Here is a 21323-nt window from a genome sequence, read left to right on the forward strand (position 1 = left end):
ATAATTACACGATAAAAAAAATTAACTAAGTCAGTTTTCTTAATTTTTATTAAATTCAAAAATTGCAGAAAAAATTCACAACAAATTTCTAAATACAGGTAAAAACAAGTCAGCTGAAATAATTGTTGTCAAGTTAAAACTTATTTTTCCATAACTTTCCCTTCCTTGCTATTGCCCACAGTACTTTCAGAAATCCCACAAATGCTAGAAAATGGTGGATTTCATCGGTTAGTATTAGAATAAACCACGAGTTCACTATGTAAAAACAGCTAACCATTTAGGCACAAGGTGGCAGAAGACATAAGTACAATTTTCAACCAGGCTTCCTTAGTTTGTTAGTTGAAACTGTATGTGCCAAAGATGTGTTCCCTGCACAGTATTGTGTGCAGAATGTAATAACTTATTCAGCAGCCCTACAGCTCTAAGATCCTTTGGGCAAAGTATAAATTACCACCAATTATTTTGAATGCTTTGTTCCTTCCAGAAAACTCACGAGAAACCAGAGAAGTCCGGGGTATACATTATTATGTCTGTGTAAATGTTTAGGGTGGAACAATGGCAAAATTGGTAAGATATTTCAGACACCAGAGAATAAAAAAAAGTAGTGATAAGCTATATTTTGCAAAAGACTGGTTTACATTTGTGTCCCCATGGGTCATAAATAGTTTTGCTACTGCCTCCCAAGATGTCACGAAAAGCAGTCACATGCCATGACAGAATACTAATTTGACTAGATCATCCCAATAGTGCAGTATTCAAGGCAAGCTATTAATGCGCCTTGTTTTTCCTATCTTGAAAAATAAATGTAAAGGCTGAGAATCAGATCTTTATAAGGAATTTTTTTTTAAAAACTGTTCTATAACACTGATTTTACCTTTTGTCCACCATCAGGTATATTTGCCATTCTAATAACAGGTGCAGCTCCGCTGTCATTCATAAATACAAAATTTTATTTGCATTTCATTAGTTTAGAAAGACCACAATGCTTTTCAATACCACAACATTCAGGACACACCAAGTTATTCGAATATGTAACTACTGATTTACCACGACTAAACTAAACAGTGCATTGTAATAAAAGATATACCAAAGATATAGTTCACAAAGTCATTATCAGACAAAAACCTAACACAGTATATGCTTGATGGAAATAATTTCCACCATTAGGGGAAAAAAAATGGTTTTCCATAAACCCCTCCCACCCACCCATTCAGACAAATACACATATATATTCCCTCAACACAGGAAAATGTATTAAATTCCTTTTAAAAAGAATTTGTCTAGGACAGCAGCATTGCTTTTCATACCATCTTTTAGAATTCAAAATACATCTCCACTTTTCTTGCAACCTAGCTTATGTTTAAGCAGAAATTAAATGTGTGAGTTGACACTGCACCCTTAGAATTGCACCAAATGTGATGTCTTAATACACAAAGCAATGGTCTACTATTAAACATAATAAATAAGACAGATTGCTGGAAATTACAAGTAGCATTGCTGTAGATCTAGTCAGCTGAAGATGCTACAGCTCCACCCCACTCCCTAAAAAAAAAAAAAAAAAAAATCATCTGAATATATTAAAGGAAACAATGACGGTTATGGAAGCTTTGTACATAAAGTTTTCAGTTTTAAAAAAATTCATCTTTAAAATAGTTAGCAAAGCACCATATACTTATCTTCATACAAGAAGAGCTTCTGCTTGCCTGTTTATAATAACAAGGACTATTACAATATTTATGTCAAGAATAAGTATAGATTTAATTTCTCCTCCTCCTAGACTTGGAGTGTGGCAGTTTCCATATACTGTACAATATTTATAACACTACAGTGATGAATGAAATATACTGTTTTGGGGAAGAGGGGCAATATTTAACTGTTGCAACTGAATCTTACACAGGATTGCATATTTGCATATTTACAAATAAGTGTGTAGTTCTGACTTGAAAAACAAAGTGCAACACGAAACTGCCAAATGATTGTAGTGCAGACACTGTCTTCTCTCTCCCACTCTGTGTGAAGCAACAAGTCAACAGCAACGGACATGTGGTCTTGGCGGAGGCAGTTCAGGTGGGATTTCTGGCTCTGGTTGCAGGGACAGTATACTGTTGGACAACTCATTCCTCATAATATCCAGAGGCATCTTTTAAAAAAAAAAAAAGTCTATAAATGATTACCTGCACTGAACTTTTTAGTTTATTTCAATTGAAAAGAAAAGCTGCAGAACTAATGCTCAGCTAAAATATTAACATAAGGACCCCAACATCAAAATATTTCAATTACCACTTTCAAAGAGATCAAATTAAATCTGCGAAATTCCTAATTTTGCCTCAAATTTAGGTGGCCTTGGACAAATCATTCAGTCTTCTCTGTGTCCTGGCTTCCATATCTGTAAAATGGGGATAATACTTGCCTGCCTCTTGGGATATGGATTAATTTTTTTATAGCTCTTTCAGAAGTGCTAAGTAGTATTGTAGACCACCTAATAAGGATCTGTGTATGGCAGATTGCATGGATAAGATTCAAGATCACAAATAATCCTGTAGTTTAAAGAGGTACACTAATAAGTAATATACATAAAATGAAGTTGTTGCCTTCTAGTGTTAACGTAGTGGTTCAGACTTTAAGAATAGTTTAACACAAATGAGGCTCTCTCCATAGAGAAAGACTAAACACTTGCATTGTTTTAGGGCGTCTGAAAATACAAAAAGTAACATTTCTATCAGGTGACCATAATTTTTTGAAATATAGCTCACCATGATTTACACTGATACTAATAATAATCACTTACATAACACAACTCAGCCAGGATTGTACAGCCCTTTCCGAAGGTGGATAACAGTTATAGCCATTGTATAGATAGGGAAAGACTATCCTATATTGAAGCCAGCAGTAAACAGAAGACAGGGTCTCTATTCTCTGCTCCGATGCTCTAGCCTCTGGACTATGCTGTAGACAGAAGCTCTGGTCTGCAAACATACCAGGGATGATTCTCTTTCGCTAGTTGACATATAAGTTGCTGACTACTTGTTTTTCCAGCCCTTTGTAGTTCTTATCTCTCATTTCAATTTAAGGATGAACATTTATTTCTGCTTTGTCCTAAGTCAATTCCCCAAATCACTCAATTAACGTATGGCAACAAATGGAAGCAGGCAAATGCAGTCAGCTACTGAACTATGGTCTAAAATGAAGTTACCGTGCAGAGAAGAACACACAAAAATTTCAACCACCGTGCAGTGTTTAGCTGCTACTGAAGAGCTGAAGGATAGCAGATGGTTCTCAAGCTGCATACTGGCACCTCCAAACTAAGTCAAAATTTTACTTGCCATTATGTGCTCTGAACAAATACTGGTACCAGCAGTAGTTAAATATAGTCCCCATCTCCACAGTACATACATATTACCTTTTTCAGGATGTCATCTACAAGTTTCAGAAATATTTCATCCACATTAAAATTATCCTTGGCACTTGCTTCACAGAACCGCATCCCAGTTATTTGCTGTGCAAACTGATGGAAATAAATAAAGTAACTACATGAAGCTAGATTTTTTTTTAAGAGATTAAAAGAAAAACCGCACTTGACAAAATATGAGCAAAACTGAATCTAATGTCACATTAGATCCATTTGAGTCAACTTCAGTTCTGCAAGATATTTTTTCTCTTCCCATTCTGTTTTGAAGAGTGTAATCAATGTGTAAAAATTTAAGCTGTCTTTAATACATTCCGTTAGTTTACCATGTCAAAACGAAATCAAGAAATAACTGAAAACCAAATAATGAAATGATAAATGTTAGCTCAACCATGAAACCAGACATATAAAAATGTGACACTTAGTGTGCTGAATACACAGCTCATACAGAGAACATTTCAGTTCATATATTTATGTTTGTTTTGTTTTATTTCTTTTCATTTGCTTTTAGATGAAGTTGATGCTCTTGAAAATGAGTAACTAGCAGCACTAGAAAATGCCAGGATTAATGCAAGCATATATGCTCCATGGCTTTGGAACAGCTTGCCAGGCAGACTTAACCCTGGGCTATGGTACCATCTCATTCCATGGAGGATTTCAAAATTGTGGGAATTTGTTCTGAATTGGAATGAAATCAGATTTGGAAATAGCAAAATCCTCTTTGAAGTGGAATACCTCTACTCAGCTCTAAGAAATTCAAAAGGAAAAATGCAAAGCTCTCAGGGACTCCATGCACCAGAACTTTAATATCATCTCACCTGAACACCATGCCTATCAATTCTTATTCTATGACACATCCATGTAGAAAACACACACACACAGGTTCAAACACAAGAAAAAGCATTTTCAAAATTGCAGTTAGAAGACGCTCAGTTACGAGTACCCTTTTTACTTTGTTTTTATATAAGTTGGTAATGAACTACAAAGAGGTTTTCAATCTTAGTGCCTTGAGCTAAGCAGCACTTATGGTCTGCTGCATTAATTCACCAAATTTTCAGACAATATTTGGGTACATATTTAACTTCTTCCAAAGGATAAATTATTCACATGTTCCTTTATGTCTTCACATCATGCACTTACATACTTAGCCCCTAAATAATTCCAGAATATCAGAAGAGGAGTTTATCAAGTAAAAACACAAGACAAAACTGTTTTTTTGTTTTTGTTTTTTTTAAATCAAACAGCTATCAGCTAGTATTTATTTGGATTTCCCCTAAGATTACTGCAGTCTGTTTTAGAAACCTCTCCCCCTCCAGTGCTCTGTCCACAGTATCCTCCAGAAGTCATGCTATGACAATACTTTACATCTTATAACAAGAACTCTTCCCTCCCCCTCATTAACAAATACGGAGAGCCAATGTCAACAGTGCATCAGCTTTCAGCAGCACCTCTGTGCTCATTTCCAACACACGGATAGCATGACAGGATACATAATCTTTAATTTGTGCATTGTCAAAGCCTGGATTTTGAAAAGCTGTCTTCACATTCCAAAATCTTCCCAGGTTGGTCTGATGTCTCTAGAATTTCAGGAGACATTCAAACGATTCTCTTCCATAGAAAACCAACCTTACACACCCTGAGCATTGTGGGTACATATGGTTAGTCTCCTGGATAGTAACCGACTGGAAGAGATGCCAGGGGTTGATTTCATGGTCTGGTTTTCTCACAGCTTGAAGTGATCAGGAGCAATTTGGAAGAGGATGAAATAGCAGATTGAACCTAAACAGAAGTCCAGCAATGGATAAGTCCCCCTTGGAAAATTATTACAGTGGAAACTAGATGCATTCACCTATACTTCTTTTTACAGAAGAAAATGCTCTTCCTTTTTGGAGTTTAAGATTCCTGGAGACGTCATGCCAGTGACGAAGAAATGGATCAAGATTACTTTGACTCAATCATAGGTATGTAATGATCCAGACAAGGAGCCAATTCTCGAGTCTAGCCCAAGCTGTGCTCAGTACAGAAGTCGCTTAAAGCCAATTTTGTGCTTCACTAATCTCGGGACAGTCAGGAGCTACTCTGGTCCCTCATATAAGTTAGAGCAGTTTAATGGATGCTTTAACCTACACTAGCTGTAACAAATCCCCAGAGGTCATTTGCTGGCCCTGAGCACAAGGTGCCACAACCTCCCTCCCTCCCCTTCTGCGAGGGAATGGAAAGGGCAGCCTATAGTCAGTTCTACACCAGCTGAGGATGTGAGGGGACTCTTCAGCTGATTTCTCCAACACTTCATGCTACTTTGGGGTTCTGAGGATCCAGCCCAAGTTAGTACCTTCTAATTTCCTCTGTTTCTTTAGGACAAGATGACATTCCTTACATTAAAGAAACATACCTGGGTATGTTCTGTAATACCTGGTATAAGCTTAAAAACAGATTTTGGTAAAATAATGTATGCTTAAAACACTGTATGTCTTCTATAACTCTAAGGGTATGAAGGAGAGTAGTATCATAGATGCAACATCAAAGCAGCGTCCCTGCTGTAGGTACTTGTTTATAGCAAAGTCAGTATAACTGTTGTTTTTAATCAAACACTAGGTTAGAAAAAAAGGTTTCTCCTTTTTACCTAATTAACTTCTCCCTCTCTCCCCTCAAAGAGTCACGTATCTTTCAAGGGGCAACGTGATTCCACTCAATGCTTGCCTGGCCTGGAATTTCAACCATCATTAGATTTATCTCAGACTTGCAAAAGATTCAGCACAGCCCAAACTTACAGCTGTACATTCTTCACAATTCCAATATGAGCTCACAACCACCTTCTTTCACCATCACTAAAGAATGTTAATGATTTGATTCCACCTGCTCTTACCTTTTCTCCCTGTTGTCGAGTAATCTCTCTGTCAACTTCACAGTCCAACTTATTTCCAACCAGTAGAAGCTCTGCATCTTCTGAGGCATACTAAATACAGAAAAATATGGTATTTCTAGTTAACTACATCCACAAACGTAAGATTTTTACACTGTTAGTAAAAACTAATACTTATGTACCTGCATGAGTTCTGTATCATCAAAGCTCTGTTCTGCTTCTAATCGCATTCCATAATACCGCACGAGAAATATACCTGAGTTTCCCATAGAGGGACTATTGTGGCCTTAATGCAAAGAAGGTAAACAGAATGCATGATTTTCGAGTGCACAGATGGGTGCCCAAATCTATGCACATTTCTGACAACATTGACGACAGCAATTTTAGTTCACAGAAGTCAGCAGAAGAATAAGCACACAAAATAAATGCTTGCTAAAAGAACGATGTGGAAATCCATAGCAAAAGAATTTAAGTTTTTAATCTTCTAAGGTTTTATTACAAAACCACACTGTAAAAATGTAATTTAATAGTGTCCCTTTCATAAAGCATTACATATACTGTATTTTCTATTTTTAGAGAAATTGAAGCCTACCTTATCAATCATTTTCATCCATTTTGGTAAATCCTCAAATGTCTCCTTCTTGGTGATATCATACACCAATATGATTCCCTTGGCACTTCTGTAATAAGCTGAGGTAATGCTGTTGAATCTCTCCTGACCTGCTGTGTCCCTAAAGAGTAGCAGCAAACATTGGTGGAAGTATTTTACCAGTTCACAAAGCATAGACTAGGCTAACCTGGATTTTAATAAAAAACACATCATGCATTCTACAGGCATATTCCATATTTTTCGTTTCCTTCTATAATACTAATTTCAGACATCACCAGGTAAGCCGGGTTAACAACAACTGGATCAGAAGAAGTAAGCAATTCTATATCAGTCCTATTTGTCCCACACTAACTTCACTGAGAAAAGCAAGCCCATGAATCAGTTTTACATGTCCTTGAGAATGGAGTTGTCCAATGAAAACAGATCAACAGATGAAAAAAAAAATTACAAACAATATTTCCTGGAAGAGTGAAAAAATAAAAGGATGCATGCTCAAGCAGCTAACACTGTTGGACTTTATACTATAAAAGCAGCAATTCACAGATTAACAAGATTTAAGAGCTTTCATATCAACCACAAAAATTAAGCCATGTTTTTAAAACCAGTGCAGAAAATAACTGCAGAAATTATTGATAAAAGTAAGCCAATAACATGAGGATGTATGGTAGTACTTTCTGAGGCACAGATATGACTGAGTACAGTGTGAGCTTGAAGATCCAGTTCTAAATTCTGAAGTGTCCACTTATTTTGAGTGTGGAGACGGTGCACATTCACCGACAGTGCTGCCTAGTGGTCAGGACGAGGTTGGCAGGTCGTCTCCCCATTGAAACACAGTCACGTCCTTCAGCGCTTCCACCCCAAGGGTTTCCAGTCCTCCCCTTTAGCACGGGGATCTTGGGGACTGGGCTCTTGAACAGGCAACATCTTTTCCAGCTGGCCTCTCACTGTACATGAAGGCTCTTGTTGTAATGTCCTCTTGGGTCCACCCTTTTCATTAGGCTTCAGTCCAGGGCCCAATGGTGGGCAGCACCACTTGGTACTACACAGCCCCGCCCCACCCCTTTGGGACCACTTCCTACCCCAGTCATCTTTAGCTTCACAGAATAAATCACTTCACTCTAGTCTCTGACCTGCACACTCAGTCACCTGACTCTTCTTTGTAGCTTTGCACAGGTCTGTGTTATCAGGTCTGGGCACTGGGCTCCTGGGCAGTACTTTCCCTTCAGAGCAGCTGCCTGCTCCCTTCCACTGCCTGCTTCTGAGCTGCTCCACTCCTCTTTTTAAAGCCCTGCCTCCAGCTTGCGCAGGCGTGTCTGGGCGGGACTGCCTGGGCTCAAAGCTGGTCCTTAAAACCCTGCTCTCCAGTGTGGCGTTTAAATACCCCACCACAGGATGCCCAACTGGACACACCTATGGCCTGGCTCTCAAAAGTGATGGGGGCTTCAATTAGGGTGCATTTACCAGCAGCTGTACTTCTTCTAGCAAGTTTATGTCCTTGTGTAGTCAAGACCCAAGGTGTTTTCACCGTATCATGAAAACCTGCTCTGAGCCATTTTCAACCATATCACCAAAAAGCCTGCTTAGAGCAGATTTTTCATGACAAGTTAATAAAAATGCCTGAAGCTTGTTTACCCCAGAACTTTCACTGTTGTTAGTGCTGTTGCTAGAAAGTAGGTTACAAAATGCTCTAATGGATTCAAGGTTTAGGGGTTTCAACAGGGGCCTCCAAAATTAGTGGATGCTTTTTAAAGTTTAGTATGAGAGCTGGTCAAAAACAGAAAACTTCTTGTGAGACGTTTCTTAATTAAAAACATTTATTTGAATTAATTTTGTAGCAAGGTTTTAGTTTTCCCATGAGAAGTTTTGAAAAAATTTGAAATACAAAAATTAATTTATAAAATGTCACTTCATTTAGAAATTTCCCATGGGAAAACAAGGTACATTTTCCCCTGTGAAAAATTTCAATTTTGATGCAATTGTATTTTCCAAGGAGGGAGAGGGCAACTTCCAGCATGAAAATCTTTGACCAGCTCTATTTAGTACTTAGGCATTGTATGACTTCATTATGAGAAGCCTTAGAGAGCAAAACATTTTTAATAACATGGATGGATTTTTTTTTTTTTGTGGAGTATTTCAAAAAGTGTTAGGTTCACAAGATCAAATTGACTGTCTCAGAGAAAGTAATTTTTATTTATCCACAGCATATTCACAGGACATACATTTGTAGAGAAAACTGCCTTTCCCCTGCCCAGTCTCAACCAAAACCTCCATGGATCACACCTATGGCTGACAGGTAATTCAGCATTAATGCTCAGTCAAGTCAATCCTTGGCCTTTCTTTTCTAACTGCCACAATACCAGTTAGCATCAACTCTGTACAGATAGTTTCATGATGCAGATGATTGTCCACTAAAGCCTCAGCTTCAGAAAGGCTATACCAAGAATTGTGAAAAAATAGAACTGCTAGATCATCATGACCAGTATTTTGCAGCTGGAGGATGGCACGATCATACAATGGTGAGGGGGGGAAAAATCAGTTCTGTCTTCTACTATTTCTATCTTCTGATTTTTTTAAAAAAAAAATCCACACCTAAATTTACCCACACTAAACTTTGATACCCCGCAAGAAGCAAAAACATATCACCTGTTTGGTTCCAATGATACATGAGACTACCTCTATATATTTAATTGGTTGCTTTCTTTTCACTAATGACACTAATTTTAATTAAAGCAATGCAAGTGCTGTATATTCTACAGCTGAAATTACATACAGCTATTACTCACCATTACAACAGTTTATTTTCTCCTATGTTAAGTTCACCTATCTTTATACCGGGGTCAAATTTATTTTTCGCAAAGTCCCTGTGACATTTCAATATGGGAAACACTTTAAAATACCAGTCAAGATTGTTGAATCTCCACATATGGAAAACATCGTCTCAATGCTTATGAAGAGACTTCTCCAAATGACTCTCTTGTAGAATTGCATCTGTCATTTCATGTCAATAAACAAGGGAATTGTGACATTGCACTCTATATGATTTTATGAAAGTATGTTGATGAGTGTGAATATAATGTAACTCAAATATGCTTCATGCAAAAGGTCTCTTGTAAGGTATCACTACAAAACTTATAATCTACTGAGCGTGGTCATCCTATTTGTATAAATCAGGGATCAGCAACCTTTCAGAAGTGGTGTGCCGAGTCTTCATTTATTCACTTTAATTTAAGGTTTCGTGTGCCAGTAATACATTTTAACATTTTTAGAAGGTCTCTTTCTATAAGTCTATAATATATAACTGAACTATTGTTGTTTGTAAAGTAAATAAGGTTTTTAAAATGTTTAAGAAACTTCATTTAAAATTAAAATGCAGAGCGCCCCCCCCCCCCCGGACCGGTGGCCAGGATCCCGGCAGTGTGAGTGCCACTGAAAATCAGTTCACATGCCCACATGCTGCCTTCGGCATGCATGCCATAGGTTGCCTACCCCTGGTATAAATGTATCACTCTTGTATCTGAAACTAGAAATATGAAATATAACTCTGAGGGCCTATTGTAATTATGCAAAGTGTGGGCCATTAATGGTGATTTGGAATCTTGATGGCTCCCATTAACCAGGACAATTGTCTGTAGATGGCTCTGTTTTACTTGTAAGTCTTCCTGTATAGATTGCTGGCAAGGGGATAATGAAGTCTTACAGTGACATGTGATCATGTCACCTGAACTGGAATCCATCTTTAACCTGGTGCTTTTCCATTTAGAAGGGGGGTGGGAGACCCAGGGAGACAAACGATTCCCGCCTTGTGCCAAAGCTATATAAGTGGGTAGAACAGAACAAAGGGGGCTGCAGTCATGAGAAATCCCCTAGCTACCACTTGAGCTGGAACAAGGGCTGTACCAGAGGAAAGGATTATGCCCAGACTAGGAAGGCATCCAGTCTGTGAAAGAAACTTATTGAAACATCTCTGAGGGTGAGATTTTTATCTGTATTCAGTTTTATTACTGTATTAGACAGACTTGCGTGTTTTATTTTATTTTGCTTGGTAATTCACTTTGTTCTGTCTGTTACTATTTGGAACCACTTAAATCCTACTTTCTGTATTTAATAAAATCACTTTTTACTTATTAATTGACCCAGAGTATGTATTAATACCTGGGGGGAGGGGGAGGGAGCAAACAGCTGTGCATATCTCTCTATCAGTGTTATAGAGGGCGAGCAATTTATGAGTTTATCCTGTATAAGCTTTATACAAGGTAAAACGGATTTATTTGGGGTTTGGACCCCATTGGGAGTTGGACATCTGAGTGTTAAAGACAGGAACACTTCTTAAGTTGCTTTCAGTTAAGTCTGCAGCTTTGGGGCACATGGTTCAGACCCTGGATCTGTGTTGGAGCAGACTGGCGTGTCTGGTTCAACAAGTCAGGGTGCTGGATTCCCAAGCTGGCAGGGAAAGCAGGGGCAGAAGTAGTCTTGGCACATCAGTTGGCAGCCCCAAGGGGGTTTCTGTGATCCAACCCATCACAGGAATCCCTTTAGTTCCATCACATTGAATGCCAGACATGATAGAGGTGGGAAGGCAGGAATGCTATAGAGAAATATTATTGTTACTATATGGTTAGAGCTGGTGGCTGACAGTAACTGTCAAAAGATAAGATTTTCTGCTCAGTTAAGATATGGTATTTGTGGCAGAACACTGTCCTGCTAGACTTGAGTGGTTTTAAAAATACATATTCTTGGTTTCTTTAAATAATAGCCTGTAGAACAACTACTCTGAATCGCTTAACCCAAGTAGTTGCATGTTCTCTTCTAGCTATCTCAAAAGGCACTTAATTGAACACTGAGTTCCTGCTCTATCAATCCCTCAATTCAATAAATTCAGGAGTTAAATGAAAGGTGATCCAGAACAACCGTATAAATATAAGCCCCTCCTCCTAAAAGAAAAGCCCAAGCTCCAAAGAGCTAAAATGATGGGAAGAGGAAGGAAGGAGGTTATATAGTGTGGAAATAGTAAAACCCTAAAGCCCTGAGAAACAGTTATTCTAAAAATTAGCACTCTGATGGAACACAAACACAATTCTGTGCCAAGGCCCAGAATCAACAAGGTATTTACACACATCTAACTTTAAGCACATAAATAGTTCCATATGTTTAAAGTTAGCCATGTAAGTAAGTCCCTTGCTGAATCAGGCTTAAAAAAATAAAACTCAAAAACTGTGTGATTTAATTATTTGTTGAATTTTGGTCCTATTTTCAGTTATTGTACCATGAATTAGCAAGAATGCAAGTGCCAAAATTTGACGCCAATATTAAAATATCAACAAAGGAGAAGGAAACTAACAATGTCCACATCTATTAATTTTGCAGAGAATAATACTCAAAACTAGCATTATTTCTCTGTATAGCAAAACTATGCCTAAATGGAACATTCATTCGTAACATATCCGTAGGTACTGTCTCTAAAGCATGCTGCAAAAGAATTCTTTCCTCCTTTTCCTTTAGTGTCCCTCATCCCTGGACAGAAAGAAGTGAACTAATGTATTCACTTGACTGTCTAATAATGTACAGCACTAAAGAGGTTTAATAATTTGAGCATAAAGAAAGGGAAGTTTCACCAGGGGTGCTTCTGAAGTATTGGTGGGAACCCATTCACATGCAGGAAAAACATGTATAGTGGAAGAGAAACACAGTTACACAATTACTCTGTAATAGCACTTTGAATAAGTTTACATGCAAATGATGGAGCTCAGTGATATTCAGATTTCAAAAGTGTGCTGGATTTCTGCAGTTCCCTTAATGAAAAAAATCTACCAAGTTTTCTATTAACAGGGCTCTCCCCACTTACTACAAGTGAGACTGTATAAAAATAGAATTCATGTAACCTGAAGAAGCAATAAATTTAGAATATTGTCCCCTGCATCTCAAGTTCAAAAGAGCTTATTTCAAAATGCTGAGGGATCCCAAATGCCAGGTGGAGAGATTATTTTCTGTATGTTGTAATGTTCTATCAGTAAGGCCCTACCAAATTCATGGCCATGAAAAACGCATCACAGACTGTGAAATCTGGTCTTTTCTGTGCTTTTATCCTATACTTTTGTAGCAGGGCGGTTACCCCACTCTTGGGATAAAAGGAATGAGAGCAGCTGAGGGAGGCTGGCTGGCCCTGATAAGAGGGCTGTGAGCAAGGAGCCGAGTGAGAAGGACCCAGCTGCCTGGGAGAGACAGGGTACCTTCGGCAGTGCTGGGGAAGGGGCAGGCTGAGCTGGGGAGCTCAGGCCTGGCTACCTCCCATGCTGAGGCCTGGCAGGAAGGCCTAAGGAGGTACTGGGGCAGCAGGGAGACAGCTGGGCTAGAAAGGCAGCAAGTCCAACCCCCTTGCCAATGATAAATGGCCATTACAGACTGCAGTTTGCCCCAGAGAAAGGGGGCTAGATGACTACTGGCAGTAGTCACTGAGGCAAGGTGGGCATAGGGGAAGGGGGTTTCCCTGGGAGAGGAGACCCAGAGTGTGGGAGCACTGCTGTGGGGCAGCAACCCAAGGTAAGGGGCACTGGGGTCTGGGAGGGACACAGGGCCAGAGGTGGTGGAGACAAGGAAGCAGGTACTAGTAGGGAGAAACTGGCCAGCAGGGGGCACTCCAAGGCTGGAAAAAGCTAATTCCCGGACAACCAGCAGGAGGCACTGCGGTGGTGAGTAACTGCCGTCCTACAACAATACAGGACTTCACAGAAGAGACCAGCATTTCTCAAGTTAGGGGTCCTGATCCAAAAAGGAGCTGCAGGAGAGTTGCAAGGTTATTTTACGGGGGCTGCAGTATTGCCACCCTTATTTTTGCACAACCTTCAGAGCTGGGTAGCTGGCCAGGTATCCAACTCTGAAGGCAGCACCCTGATAGCAGCAGTGAAGAAGTAAGGGTGGCAATACCATATATGCCACCCTTACTTCTGTGCTGCTGCTGCTCTGCCTCCAGAGATGGGCTCCTGCCCAGCAGCCACCACTCTCCAACTGCCCAGCTTTGAAGGCAGCGCCACCGCCATTAGCGGCGCAGAAGTAAGGGCAGAAGTACTGCGACCCCCCCCACAACTCCTTTTTGGGTCAGATCCCTACAATTACAACACCATGAAATTTCAGATTTCAATAGTAAATGTCATGATTTCAGCTATTTTTAAAATCATATGACCATGAGATTGACCAAAACTGACCATGAATTTAGTAGGGCCCTAGCTATCAGGGATACGCTATATACCCAAAAGTTCGGGGTGTACAAATTCTGCAAGCGTGATTAAAAAACCCACAGTGCTTGCTTTATAACGAATAGTGTGTCTACCATCGAGATACCTTTTACGATGAGTCAGTTATGTTGTTTTGGAGCAATTCAGTTTTGTTTTGCTGCTCTCATCCATATTATACTCCAATCATAAGAAGTATTAACACATGGTATAATTAGTAAGATATTTATTATTTTAGTCTGAAGACTTATCAAACCATCCATGGGCAGTGGCAATAAGCATTATTGCCAATTCATGAGATTACTGATCTAGTAATATTATGCAATGTAATAAACAATAAAAAGAACTGCCAGTCCTCAATTACAGTATCCTCTTAAAATTCCGAACAGAGTAAGACTAGGGTTCAGGCATTAAAGTTAAACAAAAGTCCAAACAGCCACATATGTACAGTCTAGTCTAATGTAGTAAGTTTGAGTGATGGAGGCAGGAATCAAAAGTTTTTACACTACAAAGAACACCTCTACCCCATATAACGCGGGTTCGCATACAACGCGGTAAAGTTCTGACATGCTGCTCTGAGCAGCATGTTAAGGGTGCCGGGCTGGGCCGGGCCGAGGGGTTGGATAAGGGGCAGAGGGTCTCAGGGGTGGTCAGGGGCTTCCCCCACCCAGGGTCTAGGAGCCAGGGGCTGTGGGGGGGGGCACTTTGGGGGGCCCCGCAGTCCCAGAGTGGCCTGGGGGTTTAGCGGGGGCCGGGAGCAGCCCGCTCCGCTTCCCTCGCCCCGGCCCCAGCCGTGTCGCTCGGGGGAAGGGGCTTGGAGGAAGGGATTTCCCCCGCACTCCAGCAGCGGCGGAAGCGGAGCAGCCCGGCCCCAGCCCGCTCCACTCCGCCACCTCCCAGCCGCGGCGCTCCGCTTTCCGCCGCCGGTGAGTGCGGGGGGCGTCCTTTCCCCAACCTCCCCGCACTCACTGGCAGCAGGAAGTGGAGCACCGCGGCTGGGAGATGGCGGAGTGGAGCGGGCTGGTGCCACATTGCTCCGCTTCCCACTACTGCGGTGAGTGCCTGTCAGGGGACGGGGTGTGTGAATAGGGGTCGGAGCAGTCAGGGGACAGGGAGCAGGGGGGTTGGATAGGAGGTGGTGTCCTGGGGGTGATTAGGGATGGGGGTCTCTGGAGGGGCAGTCAGGGAACAAGGAACAGGGGGGGCCAAAGCAAGTTTGATATAACACAGTCTCACCTATAACGCGGTGAGATTTTTTGTCTCCCGAGGACCACGTTATATCGGGGTAGAGTCTTGAATTAAGTCTAATATGTTGAACATGCTGAGACATTCTGGATGTCAAATATTGCTTTTACATCTATGGTACTTTTATACCTAGCACGTATTGCTATTGCAGCTAGCTAAGTAAAATCTCTGGTGTCCCTATTTTTTTTTTTTTTTTTAAGGAATTCAGTTATACTTTAAAATGTTGTGTTTTGTCTAAATAATGCTATTTCTCCACTTCCAACTCCTCATCCCAAACTAAGAAGTTGTGAGAATGGGAAAAATGTTTTCATTTCTTTTCCAATGTGCAACCACAAACATGTATTGTAATATTATTCCTTAACTATTTATGATTTTGCAAATAAAGAATCCACCCATCATTGTCTTTCTGCTTAATGACAAAAAAATGAGAGACATCATGCAAAAGAGATGTCATACAAGGGAAAATTTAAAACATAAAAGCAATGTACAAATGCTGTTAAGAGTCTGATTTCTTTCCCTCTATATTCATTACTGTAACATACACAGTGATTTAGAAGTGTAAATCAGATATTGTCAGAAAACCCCTGAAAGTCTTAATTTGGATTTAATGGCTTAGGTCAGACAACTATTTTTGTTTTAATTCAAATGCACTCCATGTGTACATACGCGCGCGCGCACACACACACACAGAAGCCAACTAAATTTTTTTGGAGGGTGGCACGGGATGGCAGTGGAAGGAGGAAGTAATTTAAACCAAAGTAAAAATGGGTTTCATCATGCTTTTCTGATAGTGAAAAATAAAATAAAATAAAAATCTTTAGCTAGAGAAGATTTTTGAAGTGGTGTATTGGGTTCATATGAAAACAAAGAAAAACATTTTTTTTTTCAAATGAGCATCTCCTCCCCCTCAAAACCCAGAATAGGGTGAAAAGCTTTAATTATGTTACATAGCTTGTTTATTTTCATACCTACATAACTCTATGAGCATCTTGAAGTATTTTCAGCACATGATTTCTCTTTAGGGCTGGCCGTGTTTTCTGATGGAACAGTTTTCTAATCAAAAAAGGATGATTCAATAGAAGCAACACTGACCATGTCAATTCAATCAAAAACGTATGGAATCTGACCTATTAGAAAACTGCTTGGTTTCCTGCCAGCTTGCTAGCCCACCTACCTGGCTTGTCAGCTGCCTAAGTACCCTGACCCACCCCTGGCCAGCTCTCAGGCTTTCCTGCTTCTTGGGCTGCCTGGCAACCTGCTTGGCTGGTTCCCAGGAAGCCCGCAACTCACCCTTCATGTGTGCAGCCAGAAAGCTGAAAAATTACATTTCAGTTCTCCCAAAAGGAGTTTTTCTTAAATTCCCCCCCCCCCCAAAAAACAAAACAAAACCCCAACACATTTGAGGTTTATTTTTCTGATTTATAATGAAAATTTTTTTTCCATGGGAAGGAGTTTCTAATTTTCACCTTTCAGCCAGCTCTACTTCTCTTACTGTCTATTTCACACATTCACCTGCTGAACCCAACACTTGCGGACAGGATAAGGAATATGAAATGGCTAGTTACCAAGTGTGTAATAATGATTCATTTTCACTAAATACATATACCGGGGCTGTGTGAAAAGACAGGATAATTATTTAAATTTACACCTAGGATGAAAAGGACCTGTACAGTGTGGCACATGCAGATGTACAGATAGGTGTAATGGGTGAAACTGCAAATAAAAATTTAGACTATATATCAAGAAAAGTTTCGTAAGAGTAATTTAGATTATGTGCTCTTCAAGGTGGGGAACTTATGTTTGTACATGAGACCCTGATTCTGAAGGTTTCATGACTACCATAATCCCCTCCAGTCCCCCACATCTTAGCCTCTGGATTTGCCTTCCAAGGGAAGTGATGAAAGCCTATGATCATTATAGGTGGAGCAGGTAGCCTGATCCTTCCCATAGTAAGACCCCATTTTCAGTTGCTTATAACTTTGCCAAAGTAACCATCTGGGCTAACATTTCCCAGGCTGGGTGTCTGCCCAGGCTGAACTTTTTTGGGGGACATTTCAGCTAATATGGTTCAGCCATCTAGAAAAAAAAGGTTAAGGGAAAATGTTTGCCCATGTTAAAAAAAAAAAAAATCATACAGCTATTTTACTGAGCAGGTCTAGAATCCACTGGAGCAGAAACTTGAAATTTGGCAGAGGGGTCGCACTGATGTCAGGGATGTGCCTTTTGCTGACTGGATGAAAATCTGCCCAAATCTGAAAAATCACGGTTTGCACATGGCTCAGTAGATAGTCATAGCATTTGACAGCTAAATTCCCAGAAGATTCCATTTGCAGTGGGCACACTCCATCTTCTCACAGCATCTGTGCACTGACTGGACTACATATAACACCATTTCCATAGACTGAGCATGTCCCAGTTCAGGATTGTATGGACAGAGCAGTATTTTCCCTGCAACTGCTCCTCTCTGCAGCTGAGGGGGCCACTATAGTTTCAGGCACCAGAATTGAGACCAGGGAGACACTCTCTCCTGCACTCTGCTCATGCCCAGGCAGGAAGGAAGAGAAGGAGGATGCAGTCAGAGTGGGATGCAGGGGGTGAGAAATGAGAGGAAGGGAGAAATAAAGAAGTTCTCAGTCTCCACATTCCTCTACTGTCAGCAAATAACTGTGAAACCCACTAGCAAAGGGTGTATGTCATCTGCCTCTAATGCCTGATCCACATACTCAACGTACTACTGCTACCAGTTACTCCATAAGGCCAAGTGGCAGAGGTCTATGGCTGTAGATCTGAAGATCTGAACCTACTGATAACCCAAGTTGGAGATCAATATGATTCCACATGATAAAACTTTTGTTTTTTCAGTTTTTTTTAAATGTAGGAAATGGTATTAAAAAATCCTATGCTAAGAGAACATTAAGGTTACAAAGTCAAACATTTAAAAGCTAGGAATTGGCAGAATTAGGTTGCTGGTATTGTGAAGAAAAATTCTTTAATATTTGTGAAGCATTTAAGACACTTACAGTACCATAGAAACATCCAGGATGAAATTAATAATTCTTTAGTCAGTGCAGGGTTTGGAAACTGCATTAACAAGGATAGTGGCCACACACACAATACAAGGAGAATAAAAAAAAAAAAAAAAATACCACACAACCAACTACCAGAGACAACACATGTGGGGGCACGCAAGGTCCCATGCCCTCCCCCAGAATTCTGCCTTCCATTTAGCAACAGCTAAATGTTACAAGGGGGACCCATCCAGAGAGGCCGCTGCATACTCTGCCCCACAGGGTGGGGGGGAAATGGGCAAGGCCTTGGGCTGCCTCTTGCCAGGAGGACCAGCAGTGAGGAAGCAGCAGCTCCCCCTCACCATGTATCCATACAGCTGACTAGGGGCTGACCTTTTCCACCCCCTGCTACATAGGACTGCTTCTCCTTCCCTGCTGCTGGAGTCCCAGTGCCTCCCACTACCTACTTTGCAGACCACCCTGGGGTGAACTCCCCATGGCTGTTTCCAGGGCAGGAGCCGCTCTCCCACTCATATAGCAGTGCAGGGGCTCTACACAGGGTAAACTGCCCCCCTCACACTGCAGTGGGAGTTGCCGTGTCTTCCATTTAGCTACAACTTCTAAGATGAGTGAGGGGGCGGAGGTGGCGGGTAGCGATCCCTCCCTAAGCCCCACCACATGGGGCTGGCCTGAGCCACCTGGACTTATTGCTCGCTCCCTCGAATATTCCTCCACGCCCCCCTAGGGGAGCACACCCCCAGTTTGAAAACCTCTGTTCTAGACCAAAAAAGACAAGGTGTTCTAGATCCAGTGCCCCTCCCAACCCTTTAAATTGTGCCACCCCTCCAATCAATAGTTATGTGTTGCCTCTGCTACCAATTCACTGAATAAGGCTAGGGTCCTGTAGGAAAAAAAATAGTATGTGATCACATAGTAAGAGACTGTATCATAATGCATACACACAAGGGGGCTTGATTTTGCAACCTTAATGTTCTTGCAATGTACTTTTTTTTAAATGCAATTTATAAACAGGCAGGCAAAGCACTCAAGAATGTGTTGTAGGAAACAACTGTCAATTTATCTTTTCTCTTTGCTAATATAACAAGTGTTTTCCAACATGATTTTATATGTATGTTCAGAGATTGCTTTATTTTTTTAAGTAAGGGTTAATTACAGCAAAGACATTTTAATAGTGAGAATCAAGGAGAAAGACACTTTGGGACTATGTGTATTGATGCTTCCTTGTAATAACTGACGTATATTGGTATAAATTCAGATACTTAGCCAATTCTTACGTATTTCATTTCTACATTAAATTACATGCTACATGACCATTTTAGGCATGCCTCAGCAACTGAGTAAGGGCCACACTTTAATATCCCTCTATCTTTGTTTTTTAATTATATTTTCAAACAAAAGTCTACAAAGATATTCTTAATAAGTGTGAATGATAAAGAGTTTAAGGATATCTTTTCTGACAAAAAACTGTTGCTATAAAACATTTATTCAACATTAAGAACATGTCTGACAAGCTATATACATTTCACATTCAGTGCTACAATAACATCTTGACATAAAAAATTTGCATTACCTCTGTCAGCTTCAGTAGGCCCTGGCTAACAGTGGTGGCTCAACCACCAGCTCTGTAGTCATAGGTTTCCAAACAGGGACGCAGATGAGGGATGAAGACATGCCAGTAATATTCAAGTGTTAGATGACTGATGATACCAAAGATGCAGCAGCAGTTAACTCAGAGGGAAGCAAGACAAACACATGGTGCAACAAACAGAGTTGATGGTGACCTGCCAAGAGGCGTTAGTAAGCTAAACTCACTTCATCTATGTAATTAAAAATGAAATACTACCAGAAAATCCCACTGGTGTCATTTCGACAACCTATGTGCTTTGATTTGCTTTTTCTATGGGTTGTTAGCATCTATAACAATTGATCTCTAATGCCAATTATGCATCAAGCACTGTTAATACACCAAAGCTATTAGATAATTTATAGGATTAGAATCTACATTAACATAGCTGGTTTACTCTCTCCTAACTGTGATTTGTATCATGCTATTGTGCATCATAAGGGATCTCTCAGGACTAACAATTTCTAACTGAATGCACTGTATTATCATTATTGATAAATAAAGTCACTTGAGCAATTCTTACCAAGATGTATGTAACCTTGCCCTGAACAGAAAAAATGTGCAGTCCAAACTGAATTTTCACAGGTCATTAATACCATAACTGTTAACACACACTTTTTTTGTTTGTAAATTAGTATTTTACTTGTAATTACATTGTTACATGTAATGTCACAGAAAGAGCACCTACTATATGAAATTTCTGATAAAGAATTCAGAAAAGGCTAAATAGATTCATTTACTCTAGGACGGCAGTTATAACTGAGGTGATTTCCATACGAGTGAATGAAATTGAAACTAGAGATATTTTTCCCCTCCTTCCCTTCTAGTAGCTTCCTCATGTTTACTATGAAGAAAGTGGGTGATCATCTTTATAACTTTTGGATTTGGGGGTTGGTTGGTTTGTTTACTCCTATGCTATTTTGTTTGTCTAAAGAAAGGCTTTGACACCTCTGTAACACAAGCATATTTGTGTCAGCACAGTAATATTACATTTATTACATCATCCATCATCACCCCTCTTGCTCTTGAAAAAAAATAAATGGCTAACAGATTTGTAAGGGAAGGAGCAGAAGGATAAGAGCTAAACCAGCTTATAACAATTAATCATATTAAACAAGCATATTGATCCATGCTAGAAACACAAAAATTAAAACATACTGCTGGTTACATTTTTGTTTTACTTACCAGATTTGTAATCTAATTTTCTTTCCTCTTAGCTCTACTGTTTTGATTTTAAAATCAACACCTATAAATAAAATACAGTAAACAAAAAGAAAAGGAGGAATAAGAAGCAAAAGCAATGAGGGTGTAATTTAAAAT

The 21323-nt window shown here is 40.1% G+C and overlaps 1 protein-coding gene across 1 annotated transcript in view; it reads right to left on the reverse strand.

The window, feature by feature from the left end:
• Nucleotides 1–927: 927 nt before the first annotated feature.
• Nucleotides 928–21323, reverse strand: part of RAB12 (RAB12, member RAS oncogene family) — a 38250-nt gene continuing 17854 nt past the window's right edge. The window contains exons 2-6 of the mRNA XM_034762631.1: nt 21189–21249; nt 6862–7000; nt 6273–6362; nt 3401–3505; nt 928–2140 (exon numbers count right to left, since the gene is read on the reverse strand). Coding sequence (XP_034618522.1) covers nt 2027–2140; nt 3401–3505; nt 6273–6362; nt 6862–7000; nt 21189–21249 — 509 coding nt within the window. The 3' untranslated portion in view covers nt 928–2026. The remainder of the gene's footprint in view (nt 2141–3400; nt 3506–6272; nt 6363–6861; nt 7001–21188; nt 21250–21323) is intronic.

Source organism: Trachemys scripta, chromosome 2, assembly GCF_013100865.1.
Source record: "Trachemys scripta elegans isolate TJP31775 chromosome 2, CAS_Tse_1.0, whole genome shotgun sequence".
In the NCBI taxonomy this organism is placed as follows: domain Eukaryota; kingdom Metazoa; phylum Chordata; order Testudines; family Emydidae; genus Trachemys; species Trachemys scripta.